The following is a 15911-nucleotide window of genomic DNA, read 5'->3' as shown; positions in this document are numbered from 1 at the left end:
AAAGTATGACGTTTGCTCTACGTTCATTATCAGTTTTTGAATATTTCTTCAACGGACAATTTAACCTATAAAAGAGGCCACTCCGATACTATCCCGTTCTCATACGAAAATGCTAAGGAAGACATGAGCCTTTTCTAGATTGGAAAAATAAGCAGAACATTGGCCATTTGCTAAAACTTGTTAACATAACTTATTAACCACATGGAATACGGATATAGTCAAGTTACAGAGAACATAATTACACTGTAATTAATGTTGTTATTTATACTGTTTATGTCTCTTAACTTGTGAAGGTACTATCAATAAAGGCCACATCGTGATGTTAAAATTAAAAAAAAACAACAACAACAAATGAATGAAAATTATTTTATTATGAGTTCGTGTTGTACCTACAGGTGGATGGTTAAAGCCAAACCGACATACATAAGTATTACTACATTTTAGATCAAAGACATATGTTACGACCAAAAGCTGCCACTATCTGATTCGCTGGTCAACCAGATCCTTTCACTTTGCGAGGATAGCAACCGGGATGGTCAATACAGGTAACAAATCTATCTGAATGAATGAACGTAACCTATTTGCAAGACAACTTTGAAAAGCATTTATGTTGTCGACATATGTTATAATAAGTCTACATATGCAATTGCTAGTGTAATTTTCTGCAGTGATACAGCATCGGAATAGCATAAAACAAAACGTATATTTCGTGTTATTGTTGACGTGTATTTCATGGACACTTAAAGCATACAATTTTTATAAATATAAATGTTAAACATAAACATTAAGAAATTTGCATATGTGTTTTACAATTATTTACTTATATCTCTATATATTTGCTGTATGGTCATCGTCTACTCATGCTGTTTAAGTTTGTAATTGTTTTAGTTTGTTAGTAGTTCATGTTATGATTATTTGCTATTTCCGCATTTCCCAGGTGGCACAATTTCCTCGAGTTTCTAAGCCGCGTGAGGCCGTCCAATACTGGTCTGCCAATACCAGTAAGTAAACGGCCCCTGGAGTACGCGAAACACTATCCAGCGCCGGTGCCGAACTGGCCCCGTACTGACGACAGCACAGAGGTCCGTTACTATGTCACAAACCCAAAGGTTGTTTTGCTGTGGAGAGGGTGTTGGGATACCCGTGCACTGCACCCTATAGCTGTGTCACTAAAATAAGCATTGATCCCGCACAGGCAGCCAATTAATTGTCACTGCGTTCTTATATGTGTCACTAAACAATAGCAAACTTCCCACTCTTAGCTCTAAGCCAGTGAACTTGCATCAGTGTCATATAAATATAACACTATGTTTCCCTTTTAGGCCAGTGACTCTTCGCGTGTTCCTGTGTTACTAATAATACATCTGATCACGTACAGGTCTTTGCCACTGTTTGTTTCCTGTGTTAACGAACATGTTTTGCATCTGTCTTCGAGCAGTTGCTGAATCAAAGCCATGTTGCGTCGGTCGTCGAATAATAATGTTAACATTTGTGATGTCTGACGCAGAATTGTAGGTTGTTTGTCGAGTTGTGGTTTGATTTCGATTTTTTTTTCGTTGAAAAACTGTTAAACCCATTCAAACTACTAATATTAACATTCACACAAAGCTATCTAATGACACAAATATACTTTTCGTTTTTCAAAGTTAGTTGTGAAAGACATAATTAAGAATTTAATTTTTAGCAGAATATCTTGTGTGGTGTTCAACTTTAGTTCAATCAACCAATAGTTTCATGTATGTTATACTTCTATGTAATATAATTATGTATATATGTAATTTGTGTAGCTTACACAAATATTTACATTGTAAAGCCATGTTTATTTGTTTATCTGATAATTATTACAAACAGCGTTCTTTTAAAGAATTGAAAAAACGTTGATTTTCAGTCGTTGGCATACTTATCTATTAGATATATGGGGTGTTTAGCATTCTTAATTGTACCCTTTAACTCGAATTTAAGTGCCATATTTACCACGATCCTGCAGATGTATTTTTTCTTTACACTAAAATAGCATACAAAGCGCAAATGAACATGAACAAAAGTTGTAGGTTTAAATATATAGCCGATGTGTATATGTTACACCCAAAAGACTTAAACATCAAAACATACAAGTAACTGTAGTATTCTCAGCATATTGCCGGATTCGAAACAACATCGTTTCCTTTACAGCAAAGGGGTACTTCTCCCCGCCGGCAGTCCCCGAGACAGGATTACCAGTCGCCTCGCCGGGGACAAGATGACAGGTAGGTTTATATCATACCTAAAGGTTCCGTTAGTCTTTAAATATACACATTTTTGTTTAACATTAAGTTAAGTGTGTTGATCATTAGAAGTTAATCCGTCTCCTTCCTCCTTTTCCCTTCTGCCTTTTGATTTTTTGTAGATAAACGTTTTATCATATCCCAATAAGACCCTATAAAAACCGAATCACAGTCCAATCCGAACGGTTTCGTCGGTCCCGATTCTTATTGAAGGATTATACTAGTTGGATGGAGTTACATGATTTATTTATGTTATATTTGTGGTTAATTTTCTTTAATTAATTATATGTACATGTTAGTGCTATGCTACCTATAATATCGATAACGATGTTTTATAATTAGCTAAAGTCCTTCAGAAGGACAATTAACGAAGCAATTGACAATTAATGTGTTAAGAAAGGTAGACACTGCATACCAAAACTGCATTGCTGAACGCGATGCTTCCGTGTGAAGAAGTATTTGTTACTTTTCATACGAAATGTGTGTCACGATATTGGGCTTGTATTATGTGTACAATGTGATTGAATGTAACCAAAGAAATTTGGTTTGCAACTTTTGCGTTCTGTACACATTTCTTAATTGATTTTGCGTTTTGCTGGTAAAGAAATAAACGTACGACTAAATCAAAAGCAACTGGGAAGGAAACATCGGACGGTGTCGGTGAAATGCGCGTTGATTGCCAAAGGTATTGGGCAAACGGTGTAACATATTTGTTGATTGACATGCTTGGTAATTAAATATAATAGATACAAACTACACCGTGTTGTATAAACATCTGTAATAAAAATGTTGATAGGCATGACTGGTTAGTAAAGGGAGACAAATTTTGAATGATAAAGGATATGGTATGAATAAATGCATGTGTAACACAAACGTTTTATGACATAATGTAGTATTAAGAGGGGGAGAAATAGAAATGTTTACCGTTCTATGTATTAATTATATGTTGTTTACGGTTTCCTTTGTAAACTAGTATTTTCCTTATGTGTTATCGCGTCTTAGTACCATGTCGGTTTCACCGGTAGATTGGAAACAAAATACGTTGTGGTGGGGTTAGGTTGATGTAATCCATTGATGTATTGATGTTTATGTATTGTCATGCCAACGAGGTATGCAGGAAATGGTGGAATTTTACGGCGATGATTATATTGTGTTTTTTACACAGCTAATGCAGGTGGTGTTATTTGTCTGGCATGTTAACAACAAAGAAACATTTCAGAAATTTCAAAGTAAACCATAACAAAGTTCATCCGTTATGTTCACAACAGTTTCGAGTCACGAGCAAACGCAAACACAAAGTTGCGTCACCTCAACATGCGATGTTGAATAAAATTGCTTACGATTTTTTTCTTCTCTCGTATAGCATTGGCCCTCTTATATATAGACCGGAAGATTACAATAAAAGACCGGACAACTCACTTTCCAAAAATAAAACCGTCCGATTTTACGAAGAAAAGTATAAGTATTTGATGTAGGTTGCGCTTCGTGTAATGCAATCATCATTATGCCTTTAAATGAGCATTCAATCCATATGCATTAGTAATTTTCTATGTAAATTAATCGTCATTTTATTATACATAGAAGTACAGATGTAATTATTTAACTCATATTTGCGTTATTTTTGTGGTAAAATAAATATCATTTAAAATTAAAAGGGAAACAACTTTGATATATGATAAAAGTTTCGTACATTTAATGTATATTATCTGAATTATTTCAAGCTTACAAATTTAGTAAGGAATCTAAAGTTATCAAAATCGGCATATACCGATCACGATTTTATAGGGGCCAGAATTCACCGGATCCTGAACAACGACATGGCAATTTTGACAGGTCAGATAATTGGAATTCACCAATACCCAATGGTAGAACCACTCCCCCAGTGAGAAAGGTCCGAGATCGATCCCCTTCTCCAAACATTAGAATGCCAGATAAAGAAGATCGGCCGGAATGGTTCCCGGCTATAAATGATACCGAGAGAGACTGGCGCCAGCCTCGACACCTGCGGCGCCACAATAGCGAAAGAAGATTGAACGACAGAATTGGTCAACCAGTAGATGGAAGGTCTTTAAGCGAAACTAAAGACCGCAATAGATATCAGCAAGAGCCTGTCAGGGCAGAGGAGTGGAAGCCGCACCTACATGACATTCAGCCCGAGTCGAGGCGGTCAATCGCGGATGCTGGGGTTGATTACCGAGAAAGAAGAGGTTATCAAGATGGTCCAAGGTACATCACGTGCATGAAGATGTAGATTGCACATCGCTCGTGTATCCAAGATATAATCAGTTCATTCTGTATGCACGTCGTTCACACGAACTGTCGCACCGCTTTAGTCCTCGCCATATATGACCGATTGGCTTTAGCAGCTTTTGTCGATGTCTGGAACACTTTTTTGCTTGTATTTGGGTTTTGCTATGTGGATGCCCTAGTTTGACTGTAACACGTTCACCAAAGAGCAAATAACATTCATAATTAAGTCTTTGTGCTTATTTTTCAGTTTCACGCGCTGCTTGCTTCGGTTAAATTACGCCTTAACGTAGTATACAAACAAGTTTCTTTGTTTAGCACTGATGTGTGTCTGTTAACACAATATATTTTAATCAGAAACTATTATAAGTTGCAAGTTTGCAGTTACTTTTTTTCGCAATGTGAACATTGTTTGAAAGGACATATTTAAGTACATATAATTGGAGTTATCATTTAATGTTTTAGATAAAGCGTTATTTTTATCCATTTTAAGTAATTTAGACTTTTGTCGATGTCATTCGTGGATTTATGAAGCTTAGTATAATACTTATAGTCAAGTGCAGAACACGTCAATGCAAATATTACCGAATAGTATTGGATCAACTAAATTTTTTCAAAAACTAAACCAAACTACAACTTTTTTGCAATTATTCTACAGCGGATATGTCCCTAGCTGGCAACATCGGACATCTCCTCCACCACGTGACCGCGACGAGAGGTAACGTCGTCATGGCGACGCTTGTTCGTTTCCATTCGTGTATCTTCGTGTATATGTAGGGCTAGTTACTGTTAACGTGTTCGTAATACACGCTTTGTTCTCATTGCAGATGTGCTTTCCAGTATTAACGTGCATATATTGACTATATTTATACTAGGCTAAGTTGAAACGCACCACAAACACAAAATATGCTGTCTGGCTTAATTTTCTGATAAAGTACCATGACATACATGTACGAGCAGAACCGAGTAAAAATATGGGCAAAAATTAAAGCGTGTAGTGTATATGTTATTTGCCATGTTCATTATTGCGATCTATAAATAAATTAATATTTATTCGTACATTTGGTGCGTTTTACGTCTTGTTTAGTGTATATTTTTAGCTTATAGTCCAGAAATTGATTAGCTCTTTCTTTCTTATTTCCTATTTCAGTGAATACACATTTGTTAAATTTTTCTCATTACAAAAACATGTTATCCTTACATATATTTTTTTCTCTCCCTGTTATGGAATAGTTTACGACTTTATAAAAGTTTGTGTTATTTCCAATTACGCATGTATGACTTGTACCTTAGCTTATGTCGGATTGTGTGTGTGAAATATTTAATTGTTTAACGGTAACTTCATTGTTTATGTATAATTTTGTAGAAATGTGTATGCAACATACAGGCGTTAAGGCTGTTTCTAATGTTATTCATGCAATGAGAAAGGGTATCATAAAACAGCTTATAACATGCTTATCACCGGATGTTACGTCTAAACTGGTAATTGGTTTCATAAACATCTCATGTAATTATATCGTTAACAATGTTTATATGTACACTGCGCGTGTAAAGTGTATACAAATACAATCATTATAGAGCGCACACATATATTAACATTACTTCAGTATTCAGTGGCTGTAATATAGCACACGTAGATTTGGATATAACAATGTATCCTACACCTGTTTGTAGAGAAGGTCGGCCAAAGAGTCGGGTGCCTAGTCGCTATAACCGTCCATTATCTTACGCTGAGCCTCAGAGGTATAATGTTACATCAAATTAGATCAAATTACAATTTTCAAAATAATAAATAAAAATTTAAAATAGTTTTGTGTCGGGTGTTAAGACCTCCCCTTTAACATGCCCCGACCGTTCATCTTTTAATTAGGTGTCGTTATCGTTCGTTTCTTAACTTTTGAATATTATACTTAAACTTTTTTTGTTAAATGTTTGGTTTTAAGAAAAATTCAAAACTACGTTTACGGATCATAACATTTTGATTTTACGTTACGATAAGTTCGTTAAAAAATATTAACTTAACATCCTTAATACAATTTTGTCATGCATTCTAAAAACCTTTCCTGTGTACAATGAAAGTTTTATAATACATCTTTATTGTGTTATTTATGTGCGAGGAGTCGGATTCGTTCGCATTCTTGTTACGTGTTAACAAACAAAGGGGCTTCGTTGTAATAATAATAATAATAATAATAATAATAATAATAATAATAATAATAATAATAACAATAATAATAACAATAATATGTATACTTATAATTATTAAATAGTCACTTTTTTAAATATTATTTGAAGGAGAAAGCTTTTGTCAGTCGATAAACTTCCCATGAAAAAGAGACCACAGTCATACAAAGAGGAAATAACATATCGGTAATTTTTGGTTGTCAGGGTTTTACGATCTTCAGGTTTGAGTTTTTCAATTAAACATTTAGTTATCTTTATATGATGTTCTAACTGGGATTCCACCTCTATTCTTATGAGAGTCATCTTTAGTAAAAAGCTTTTTATTCCTTAAATTCTATAGAAATTACGACACCTACGCCCCAGAAACTAAACCCAGAAGTTTATCGCCCATTCGACAAGAAACTCCCCCACTTCGCCAACAGTCACCAATGCGGTTTCGCCAGCCGAGTCCAAACAAGATAATGAACAAGACAAAGCAATATCGGGACCTTTACTCTGGCAATTTCCAAGACGATGATGAGGAGCGAAACTATTCACAAGATCCGCCATCTGACGCTAGACCATTATTCCCATCACCTTCACCCGTACCCAATCAGCCCAAATACCAGTCGCAAAGCCTAGATACTTACCCGGGGCGACAATATCCTTACTCCCAATCGAATACGCTACGGAGGAGTTATAGTTACAGACAACAACCCTTTCTTCCAGCGTCCTCTTCTCCGAATTTCCCTCTGCTGCATAAACCTAACTACACGACACCACTGCAGCAGTCGGACCAAGCGTACGCATTGGTGGAAGAGAGGTTGCAAAGGTATCGCTTGGGGAATGAAGAGTGGCAATGGGGACATGGTCGGTGTGCTATATATGTTTAACAAAAGAAACCATTTAGAATAGGGCGCCAAACTTGTGGAAATCGTCTGTCGATGTGCTTTGTGTGTTTAACGAACGTTTTACGAATACGACGTCAACGTTGTGGAAATCGTCTGTCGATGTGCTTTGTGTGTTTAACGAACGTTTTACGAATACGACGGCAACGTTGTGGAAATTGTCTGTCGATCTGCTTTGTGTTTTAACGCACGTTTTGCGAATACGACGTCAACGTTGTGGAAATCGTAGATTAATATGCTTATTGGTTTAACAAGCTTGGTTTCAGGTCCAGTAGGGACTTTGTTTGTTATTTGTAATTTGCTTTACATATTTACTTGTTCTTCTTTTTTATGGCGTTGTGCGTTGTTATTGTTTATATTTGGGTATTTGTAATGATTACATTCAAAACAAGTATTTTTTTTACTTTTTTGGGTTCATGTGTTATATATTGCTATATCGGTGACGAATGTGTACATTTTGGAAACCAACACTTTGTCATTTAAGTTAACATAGATGTCTGTTTCGCTTGTTGGTTTTAGCTTTTGGTTGTTTTATTGTACTTGTTTTTATATAAACGCGTGTTTTATAACGTTTGTGGTGAATCGTCAATGCATATGTTTCACTAATATGACAGAAAGCAAAAGTTACATGCATATATACTGTAAATGCTGATTTTTGTTTTCAAGAGTATATTAAATATAGTTACCTATAGTGATCAGCTATTTAAAAAAATATATCTAAAGATATTTATTGAAGACTGCTGCTATACTTACCACCTTAGATTCTTTCCGGACACGGTTGACATATACATTTATATGGAACGCGTTACAAGCGGTGACCATTACGCAATAAATAAAAAGATAGCATCTAAATTAATAAATGCGTTTGCAATTCATATACATGTATCAATAATATCACGTAACTATATAAATATGTAGATTGAAAATCAAGAATCTACATACTGAAAACGGATTGTGTATGCTCTTTTTCCTTTACACTTTAAAGATCAAATGTAGATCTATCCATTGAAAATAAGTACCGCATTTTCGTTGACGTCATCGATGTGTCTATGTTTTTCCAGATATGGAGACGGGTACCGTCGGGGACCGGAAGGGTACGCCGATGGGGGAACCAGTCAGCGTCTGACACGTGCACAGCAGATACAACAACTTACATCCCAACTCAGAGATCTAGAAACCAAATACGAGGTATGTTTTAGTATTTGTGTTTTTGAGAACGTTCCCATGACATCTAGTTATTAAGTATATGTAAACATTTAATTAATTAAATAAGACTTAAAGGGGCCTTTTCACAGATTTTCGCATGTTTTGAAGTTTGTCATTAAATGCTTTATATTGATAAATGTAAACATTAAAAATTTAAAAGCTCCAGTAAAAAAAATAAATAAAATTTTACAAAGGAAAAGAACATTATTGAAATGGTATTTCACTATGAGGGATGTGAATCGAAATCGTACTTGGCATATACTTACCCGCTCCAATTAAATGATGCTATTTGTATAACATAATGACAAATGCAACATTGATACTTAATAAGAATTTACAAAGTTTATGGTCTTACATATTTTTTTCTTATTATTCAGTTGCAAAAAACTGCTATATTGGCTTTTGTGCAGAAGCGTCAATGTTGTCTGAGCTTCAGAAAATTGCATTACACATCTTTAGGCAAAACATGATTTTTGCTAAATAACAATGTGCATATAACCCTTTGCATGGCCGATCACATATTCAGTATTGTTGGAAAAGTTTTCAAGTTTATTCCGTCCAAGTATCTGAATTCAATTAAGACAGCTGTAAAAATCTTAAATAGTATGCTATAGTGATTTATTTCCTTACAGAATACGGGCGACCCATATGATCTGTATAACAGAAACTATTGAAGCATTTTCATGAGGTTAATTTATCGTTATTTAAATGTTAAGTGTTAATCGTGTGTGGCGATTGAATGGTTTTTGTTTGACAAGACACGTGTACACGTCTCAAAATATGATATTACTTTCATAAAAAAAACGTACGCAGCAGGCAACGCAAATAAAGCTGATATATATTCGCTCTTGAATCTTTATCATCTCTTTTATTACTTGCAAGTATCAAATCATGTATGTGTTGACAACAGACACAATGTTGGATACGTTGACATATTTTAACTTGGTATATGTAATAATAGTTAAAATTTGCTGCTGGAAGTTTTATGTTTGTGCATCATATTTTGATACATTTTTATTGGGAGACGGCATTTGTGTTGAATGACAAGGTGGTGAAGATTTTTTATAATATTGCTTTGCGTATTTTTTCATACGCCTAGTCCATTTGGCTTTGCCCTGTATCGTTTTAGTATAGTTTTTTTTCTGTTTGTGGGGTTTTCTAGATAACAAGAGATGGAATGGCAAGCAACGAGCAGCCATGGCTTGACCGTTATCTTAAGATGGCCCAGGCTTTGTATAACAGTGATATATCAAACAAAGGTAATGCAACGAATGACATTGAAATAATATAGTCCATATTTCATTGTAAATTCAGGTCTACATCCTACCCGCATAGTTTTCATCCCATATGTTTTTTGATAATATGTTATGTCTTAAGTAAGTCGTTTATTTCACTTTAATACCTGATTGTACCTTAAAACTCAGCACCCTTTTTTCTATTCATCACACGTCGTCAGGATAAAAACTCACATCTTAAAATCATTGAACTCCGGCATATTTTATATTGCACACATGTTCTTAAAATCGAACTTGGTCGTTGCTCTAACTTTGTCGGATTTAAACGTACACGCATAAGTAATTGAGCTTGCTAGTTCGTCAGGACGTATTTTTGACGAGTGAATAATGTCGTAAGGCGAACTTGATTCATCTCATGCTAGACTGACTTGGAGAGTGCAGTATCCGTGTATAGAATCTTAACATGCCATAAAAACGATAAAAAATGTCAACTCGACAGCGCATTTGTATATGTTCTTAAATGACAACTTCGGAAAAAACAGAGATTGTATACATAAAATGGCAAAATAGTAAGTAGCTCATTGGCAGCCAATTCAGGAGTGTTTACTACTACTATCAAGTAAAACCAAGCAACGATACGAGGTGCACATTGTTGAACCATTCGCAGCTTTATAACGCATTTCCCGAAAATACAAAACAACTTATCTGACTAAGAACAATCATGCATTGCTTGTACATGTGTGCAATTAGGCATTATCTGTGCTTCGTTACGTTGAATAATTAAATGTGTTGTTTATTTTGTCAAAGACATCGTCTGCACTTAATAACTAATGCATTTTGTGCTTTACGACATCAAGGAAAGTTTTAAGGTAATAATAATTTAAAATAAATATGAAACACATTATGAATTGATGCGCTTGAAAGTGAACGAGAAAACGTGTAATTTTGATTTGCTAAGACTCCATATATCATGCTTTTTCATACGAGTATATATATATCATAAGGGCAAGATATGATTTGCAAGCTCTGTTCATGTAGGACGAGTGGCATTTTGGGGAATTTCACAACCCTGATTTACATATAGGTTTATGTTGTGTGTAAGTTAAGTTTTTATCCCAGGGGGACAGTCGACTGCAGAATGTAAGTTGCTGTCGATGGCGTTATACTGATAAGTGTTTGTTCATTAATGTAGATAATACTTAAAACATAGTTCAAAGCGTTGCTGTGAAACTAAACACAATTCGGGTATGTGTGTGTGAATGGAGTTTTGTGATTAGAACAGAAGCGCACAAAACGAGGATGTTTTATTTCAAAAGATGTTGGTACATATAAAGTCTATGTTAAAAAATGAAAACAAGTTGTTGATTCAATTGCTGTATATCTAAGATTATATTTATCAAATGCAATGTTCAGTATTTATTTTACCATGACTGAAGTCTGACTAATATATTTTGGCTAAACCCTTCAATGTCGTTTAAAATAGTAACACGCATGTATACAATATATGGCATTGTCCATTATCATGATAACCTCATGTTTTCCTTGTTTGGACCACCCAGATATGTTTGCATTCTTTTTGGCATGGGTCATAATCAAAATGCACGTTATTGTTGAAGGATTGATAACTATAAATTCCTTAAATAAATTATATATCATTTCATCTCGTTTACAGGAACAATGTGTGTTTCATGATTATTATACAACTTTATAGAATACACATTTCGTCATTATTTATGTAGCGTTCACATCTTAAAAGTAAACTTATAATTTTCAGTAAAACGAGTTCATTTATCGTGTACGTATTAGTAAATGCATGTGTATTCATATGAGATATTGCTTCAAACAGAAGTGATTGTTTGATCAGTACATGTATTGAAATGGTATTTATAAAATGTGCCCTATGAATAGGACACAACAATACTTATAATACTAAAACTAGAGTTCCAGATAAGGTTTTAATGGTACTTTAGCCTTTAGTTTTTTTTTTCAAATTGTGTTTTACTGCCAGCCAATTAGCTCTAAAGAGTATAAGATATATGATTCTGTATGAGCCTCAGTTAAAACGGCTTAACAATTTTTTTTTTCATTCGACGATTTAAAGATGAAAGGTATGAATTTAATTATCATAAAATCTAGATTTGTTAAATTGAATACATTGATAAAATCGGGTTCACACATTTTTTATTATCTCAAAATAACCTTTTGGCAAGATTCAATGCTGGCCAGTTCCTCTTCTATAATTTTATTACGGATATTTTTACCCCCTAGTTAAAATTTCTAAATGAAATTTGAATGGTATTTTCTCAAATGCCCATCCTATCTTGAACTCTGTGTAACTATGCTGTGTGTTTGTTAGCATGTTTAAACAATGGTTCAACTATGTTTCAGTGTACTAGCAAAATATTGATATTATTTGAGATTCTTTAGAACAAAATTAGCTGTCCCAATTGACATACAATTATTACATTAAATCCAATTTAAATAAAATACAACAATTATCTAATTATTCAAAAGTGAACCAACTAGTGCTGAAAATGAAACAAATCGTATACATTCTCAAATACACGATTTATTAACATAAAGATCTATCTTACGGAGAATTACGGAGATAGTCGATGTATCCCGATCGTCACAATATTTTGCAGAAGGGAACCAACTCTTGTCGAAAAGGAACACAGTTTATTAATGAAAATATAACCATTCTGTACATAGATGGTGACGTCACTACGTTATTATCACCGGTGTGACACAATTAAATATAACCATATAACGGTGTACGATCTTACTTGCTTTGCAGGCAGTCTACCGCGCAAGGATGTCCTCGACATAGTGGAACAATACAACAATGCCTTCAATCTGAACCTGGACATTAGTAGGGCCAGCATGCTAGCCATCTCACCGGACATCCTCGACAAATCGGGCAATATCCTGCTGCGGCCATTCCTCGCGCACCTGTCGCACCGATAGGTCGTGCGACGTAAAGCGCTGCTGCATTGATTTAGTAACGATTCTTGGTGAAATGATGGCAATTGATAAACGGTCATTTTTTCTAAAGATGTCTTATAGGTTTTGCCAATAAAAGAACGAGTGACGTTGTTTGATTTGTAACACAACCCAAAAAGGAGATAATTAACGTATGTTAAATGTTTATTATAAAATAAAATATTGATTCCTCACAGAAACCAAGATGCTACTAAGTAAAGCAATCATGTCAAAATTACAATTATAATGCTATATTACAGTGTATCCATTGAAAATTGGCATCACAGCAAGTGAAAACATAACCACACAGAGTAACATATTTGAGCACTCGAAAACATTGACTTAAAATAGTGTTTGTTAAAAAGAGCATTGTAGATACACATAAACGGGAGAAACATTACAAATTAAAAGTGTCTTGCAGTCTATTTAGGAATGTGAATCCATATCTGTCTTCGCATCTTCAAAATATTTTGTTGTGCTGTAAATATTTAAATTGTAAAGAATGAATAAACAACAATGAGCTTTATTATAGGACTTGTGTCATAAAATAATAAGTACCTGACAATTAAGAAAGGTTAACTTTAAATAATAACATCGCAATATTATTTTTACATGGCATATATTACTATTTCACGTATGAAAAAATATATAATGAGTTGTTTACTTCTTACAATTAATGTTATCATATGCTTGTTTGCTTAAGTTAGAAATCAATGCGTCGAACAAGAGATAATTGTATAACATACACTGCCATGTTCGTCCGTTCCGTCAAAACGCTAATGACTGTGATAACATATCCTCCGAAATATAATTTGTTAGGTGTGATACATGTTTTTTATTTTTAAAATTGTGTTTACTATTGTATTTCATGTGTTTAGATAGAGTCGAACTTAGATTTTTTCAGCAATCTTTACATGACTGTGATATTACAATTTAGTCGTTGTTTTTCCGTTAATTTATTTGCAACAAATATATGTGTATGTCTGTCGTTATTGCAGTTATATACTTTGTTTTGCCTTTTTGCCATTATGTTTATGTACACATACACTACATTTTACTGCAGCGGAAATAGTATGTTTCTTTATTTTGAAGGGAAAACACATTCAGTGTGTTCGTTTTTTTTCTTACTGACCGCTCGATTGTTGTCCCCAAACCTTTGAAAACGATCTTGCGTATTATTTATCTTAAGTTAGTGAGATTTTATAAACAGTTTGCAAATGTACATGCTTTTTCTAAGATAACAAAAATTATTCCATGAAATTAATTCTTAAAAAAATATTAGTCTTCGATTTGAAATGGTAAATGTTGGAATTGTAACTCAGCATTAGAATCATACAATTGTACCGATTGTGATAAATGTGAGCGCGTACGTACATCTGCATTGTACATGCGAGCACGTTCTGTTAATTGAATTTCATATGTGTTATTTATATTTTACTAAAGCATAAGTTTTATTTGTAATGGAATAATAAATGTAGTTTCCTAGAAAAATATGCTTGTCATTTCTACCTCTTACAAAGTTTGTGCATATTCATTCTTAGAAATTTTAGCCATAACAGGACAAACATTGCATAAGAATCAGAAAACTGATTACAGTCACATCCACATGAACTAGATTCGTTTTGTTCGTCCCATTTGTTTTGAAAAAGCTTCAGATGTCTAAAGCAATGACATACAAAGGTTAAAAAGGGAGTTTATGTGTTTATTAAGAGCCATCATCGTAACAACAATACTTTTTGAGGTACACGCAAAAACCACTTAAACATGTCATTTACTAAAGGGCCATTAATCTGGGAATTTTAAGACGATAATCAAAATGTAAGAAAAGCTTCTTCCATCCAGCAGCGATAGTTTTTTAGTTACGTTCAACGCGTTTTTAGTAATAAATCCGCATAATGTAGATGTATTAAAATCAAAATGAAGAGTCACGTGCTGTTCGGAATGTTCGTTAGTTACATCCCTGTAACTATCAATACTTTTAGAGGTACATACGTGAACAAGGGACAAAATTGTCACAAAACCAGGTTTTCAATTTGAACATAAGTCTGATAAAGGGAGACAATTTAAAATGTGCATTGTTACCCCCCCCTCCCCTTGTGTAAGATTCAATCTTTTTTTACTCTTGGCGACCTTGATTTCAATTTAAACAAGAGCTGTCTCCATCGGAAGTCATATGCCCCCAAAAAACGCTTTTTCGAAACCTAAACGCAGATTTCGAAACCTAAACGCGGACCCTTAGTTCAAGGTCAACGGGGTCAAAATTTGTGTGCGTATGGAAAGGTCTTGTCCATATTCACGTGCATACCAAATATGAAGGTTACATCTGAAGCGACATAGATGTTATGAGCAAAAGTGCGACGGACAGACAGACGGACAGACAGACGGACGGACAGTGCGACTGCTATATGCCACCCTACCGGGGGCATAAAAAAAGTTCAGTTTTGATATAGGACAATAACAATGCAACATGCACAACTTCATAACATAAGGAAACAAGAGCTGTCTCCATCGGAAGACATATGCCCCCAAAACGCTTTTTGAAGCCTGAACACAGATTTCGAAACCTAAACGCGGAACCTTAGTTCAAGGTCAAGGGGGTCAAATTAATGTGCGTATGTAAAGGCCTTGTCCATATACACATGCATACCAAATATGAAGGTTTAATCTGAAGCGACATAGAAGTTATGAGCATGTTTCGAGCGGAAACGCAATTTTTTGATGATTCAGGGGCCGTTACTCAGAAGTTCCTTGGTAAATTTGGCTGATTATTGAACTTAACCTAGATTTTATTGCCTTGCACATTTTTATAAAGTTAGGTGAAGATCCGATGACAATTGGTGGACTTATGGAGCGGAAACGAGAAAAAAACTCATTTTTTTATGATTCAAGGCCCGTAACTCAGGAGT

General features: G+C 34.5%; 1 protein-coding gene across 13 annotated transcripts in view; it reads left to right on the top strand.

Moving 5' to 3' along the window:
• LOC127855251 (uncharacterized) overlaps positions 1-13283 on the top strand; it is a 61491-nt gene extending 48208 nt beyond the window's left edge. For 7 of the 13 annotated variants that reach the window (XM_052390675.1, XM_052390676.1, XM_052390679.1 and 4 more), the window contains 10 exons: positions 445-545; positions 938-1109; positions 2173-2246; positions 4050-4490; positions 5170-5229; positions 6186-6254; positions 7036-7506; positions 8644-8770; positions 9951-10047; positions 12821-13283. In XM_052390675.1, the coding sequence (XP_052246635.1) occupies positions 445-545; positions 938-1109; positions 2173-2246; positions 4050-4490; positions 5170-5229; positions 6186-6254; positions 7036-7506; positions 8644-8770; positions 9951-10047; positions 12821-12990 (1782 nt within the window). In that variant the 3' untranslated portion in view covers positions 12991-13283. The remainder of the gene's footprint in view (positions 1-444; positions 546-937; positions 1110-2172; positions 2247-4049; positions 4491-5169; positions 5230-6185; positions 6255-7035; positions 7507-8643; positions 8771-9950; positions 10048-12820) is intronic. The other 6 variants (XM_052390681.1, XM_052390677.1, XM_052390684.1 and 3 more) reach the window with 6 other exon arrangements.
• The last annotated feature ends 2628 nt before the right edge of the window (positions 13284-15911 follow it).

The sequence above is a fragment of the Dreissena polymorpha genome, chromosome 13, assembly GCF_020536995.1.
Source record: "Dreissena polymorpha isolate Duluth1 chromosome 13, UMN_Dpol_1.0, whole genome shotgun sequence".
Classification (NCBI taxonomy): Eukaryota; Metazoa; Mollusca; class Bivalvia; order Myida; family Dreissenidae; genus Dreissena; species Dreissena polymorpha.
The sequence above is the reverse complement of the archived record's forward strand: the minus strand, read 5'-3'. Positions and strand labels throughout refer to the sequence as shown.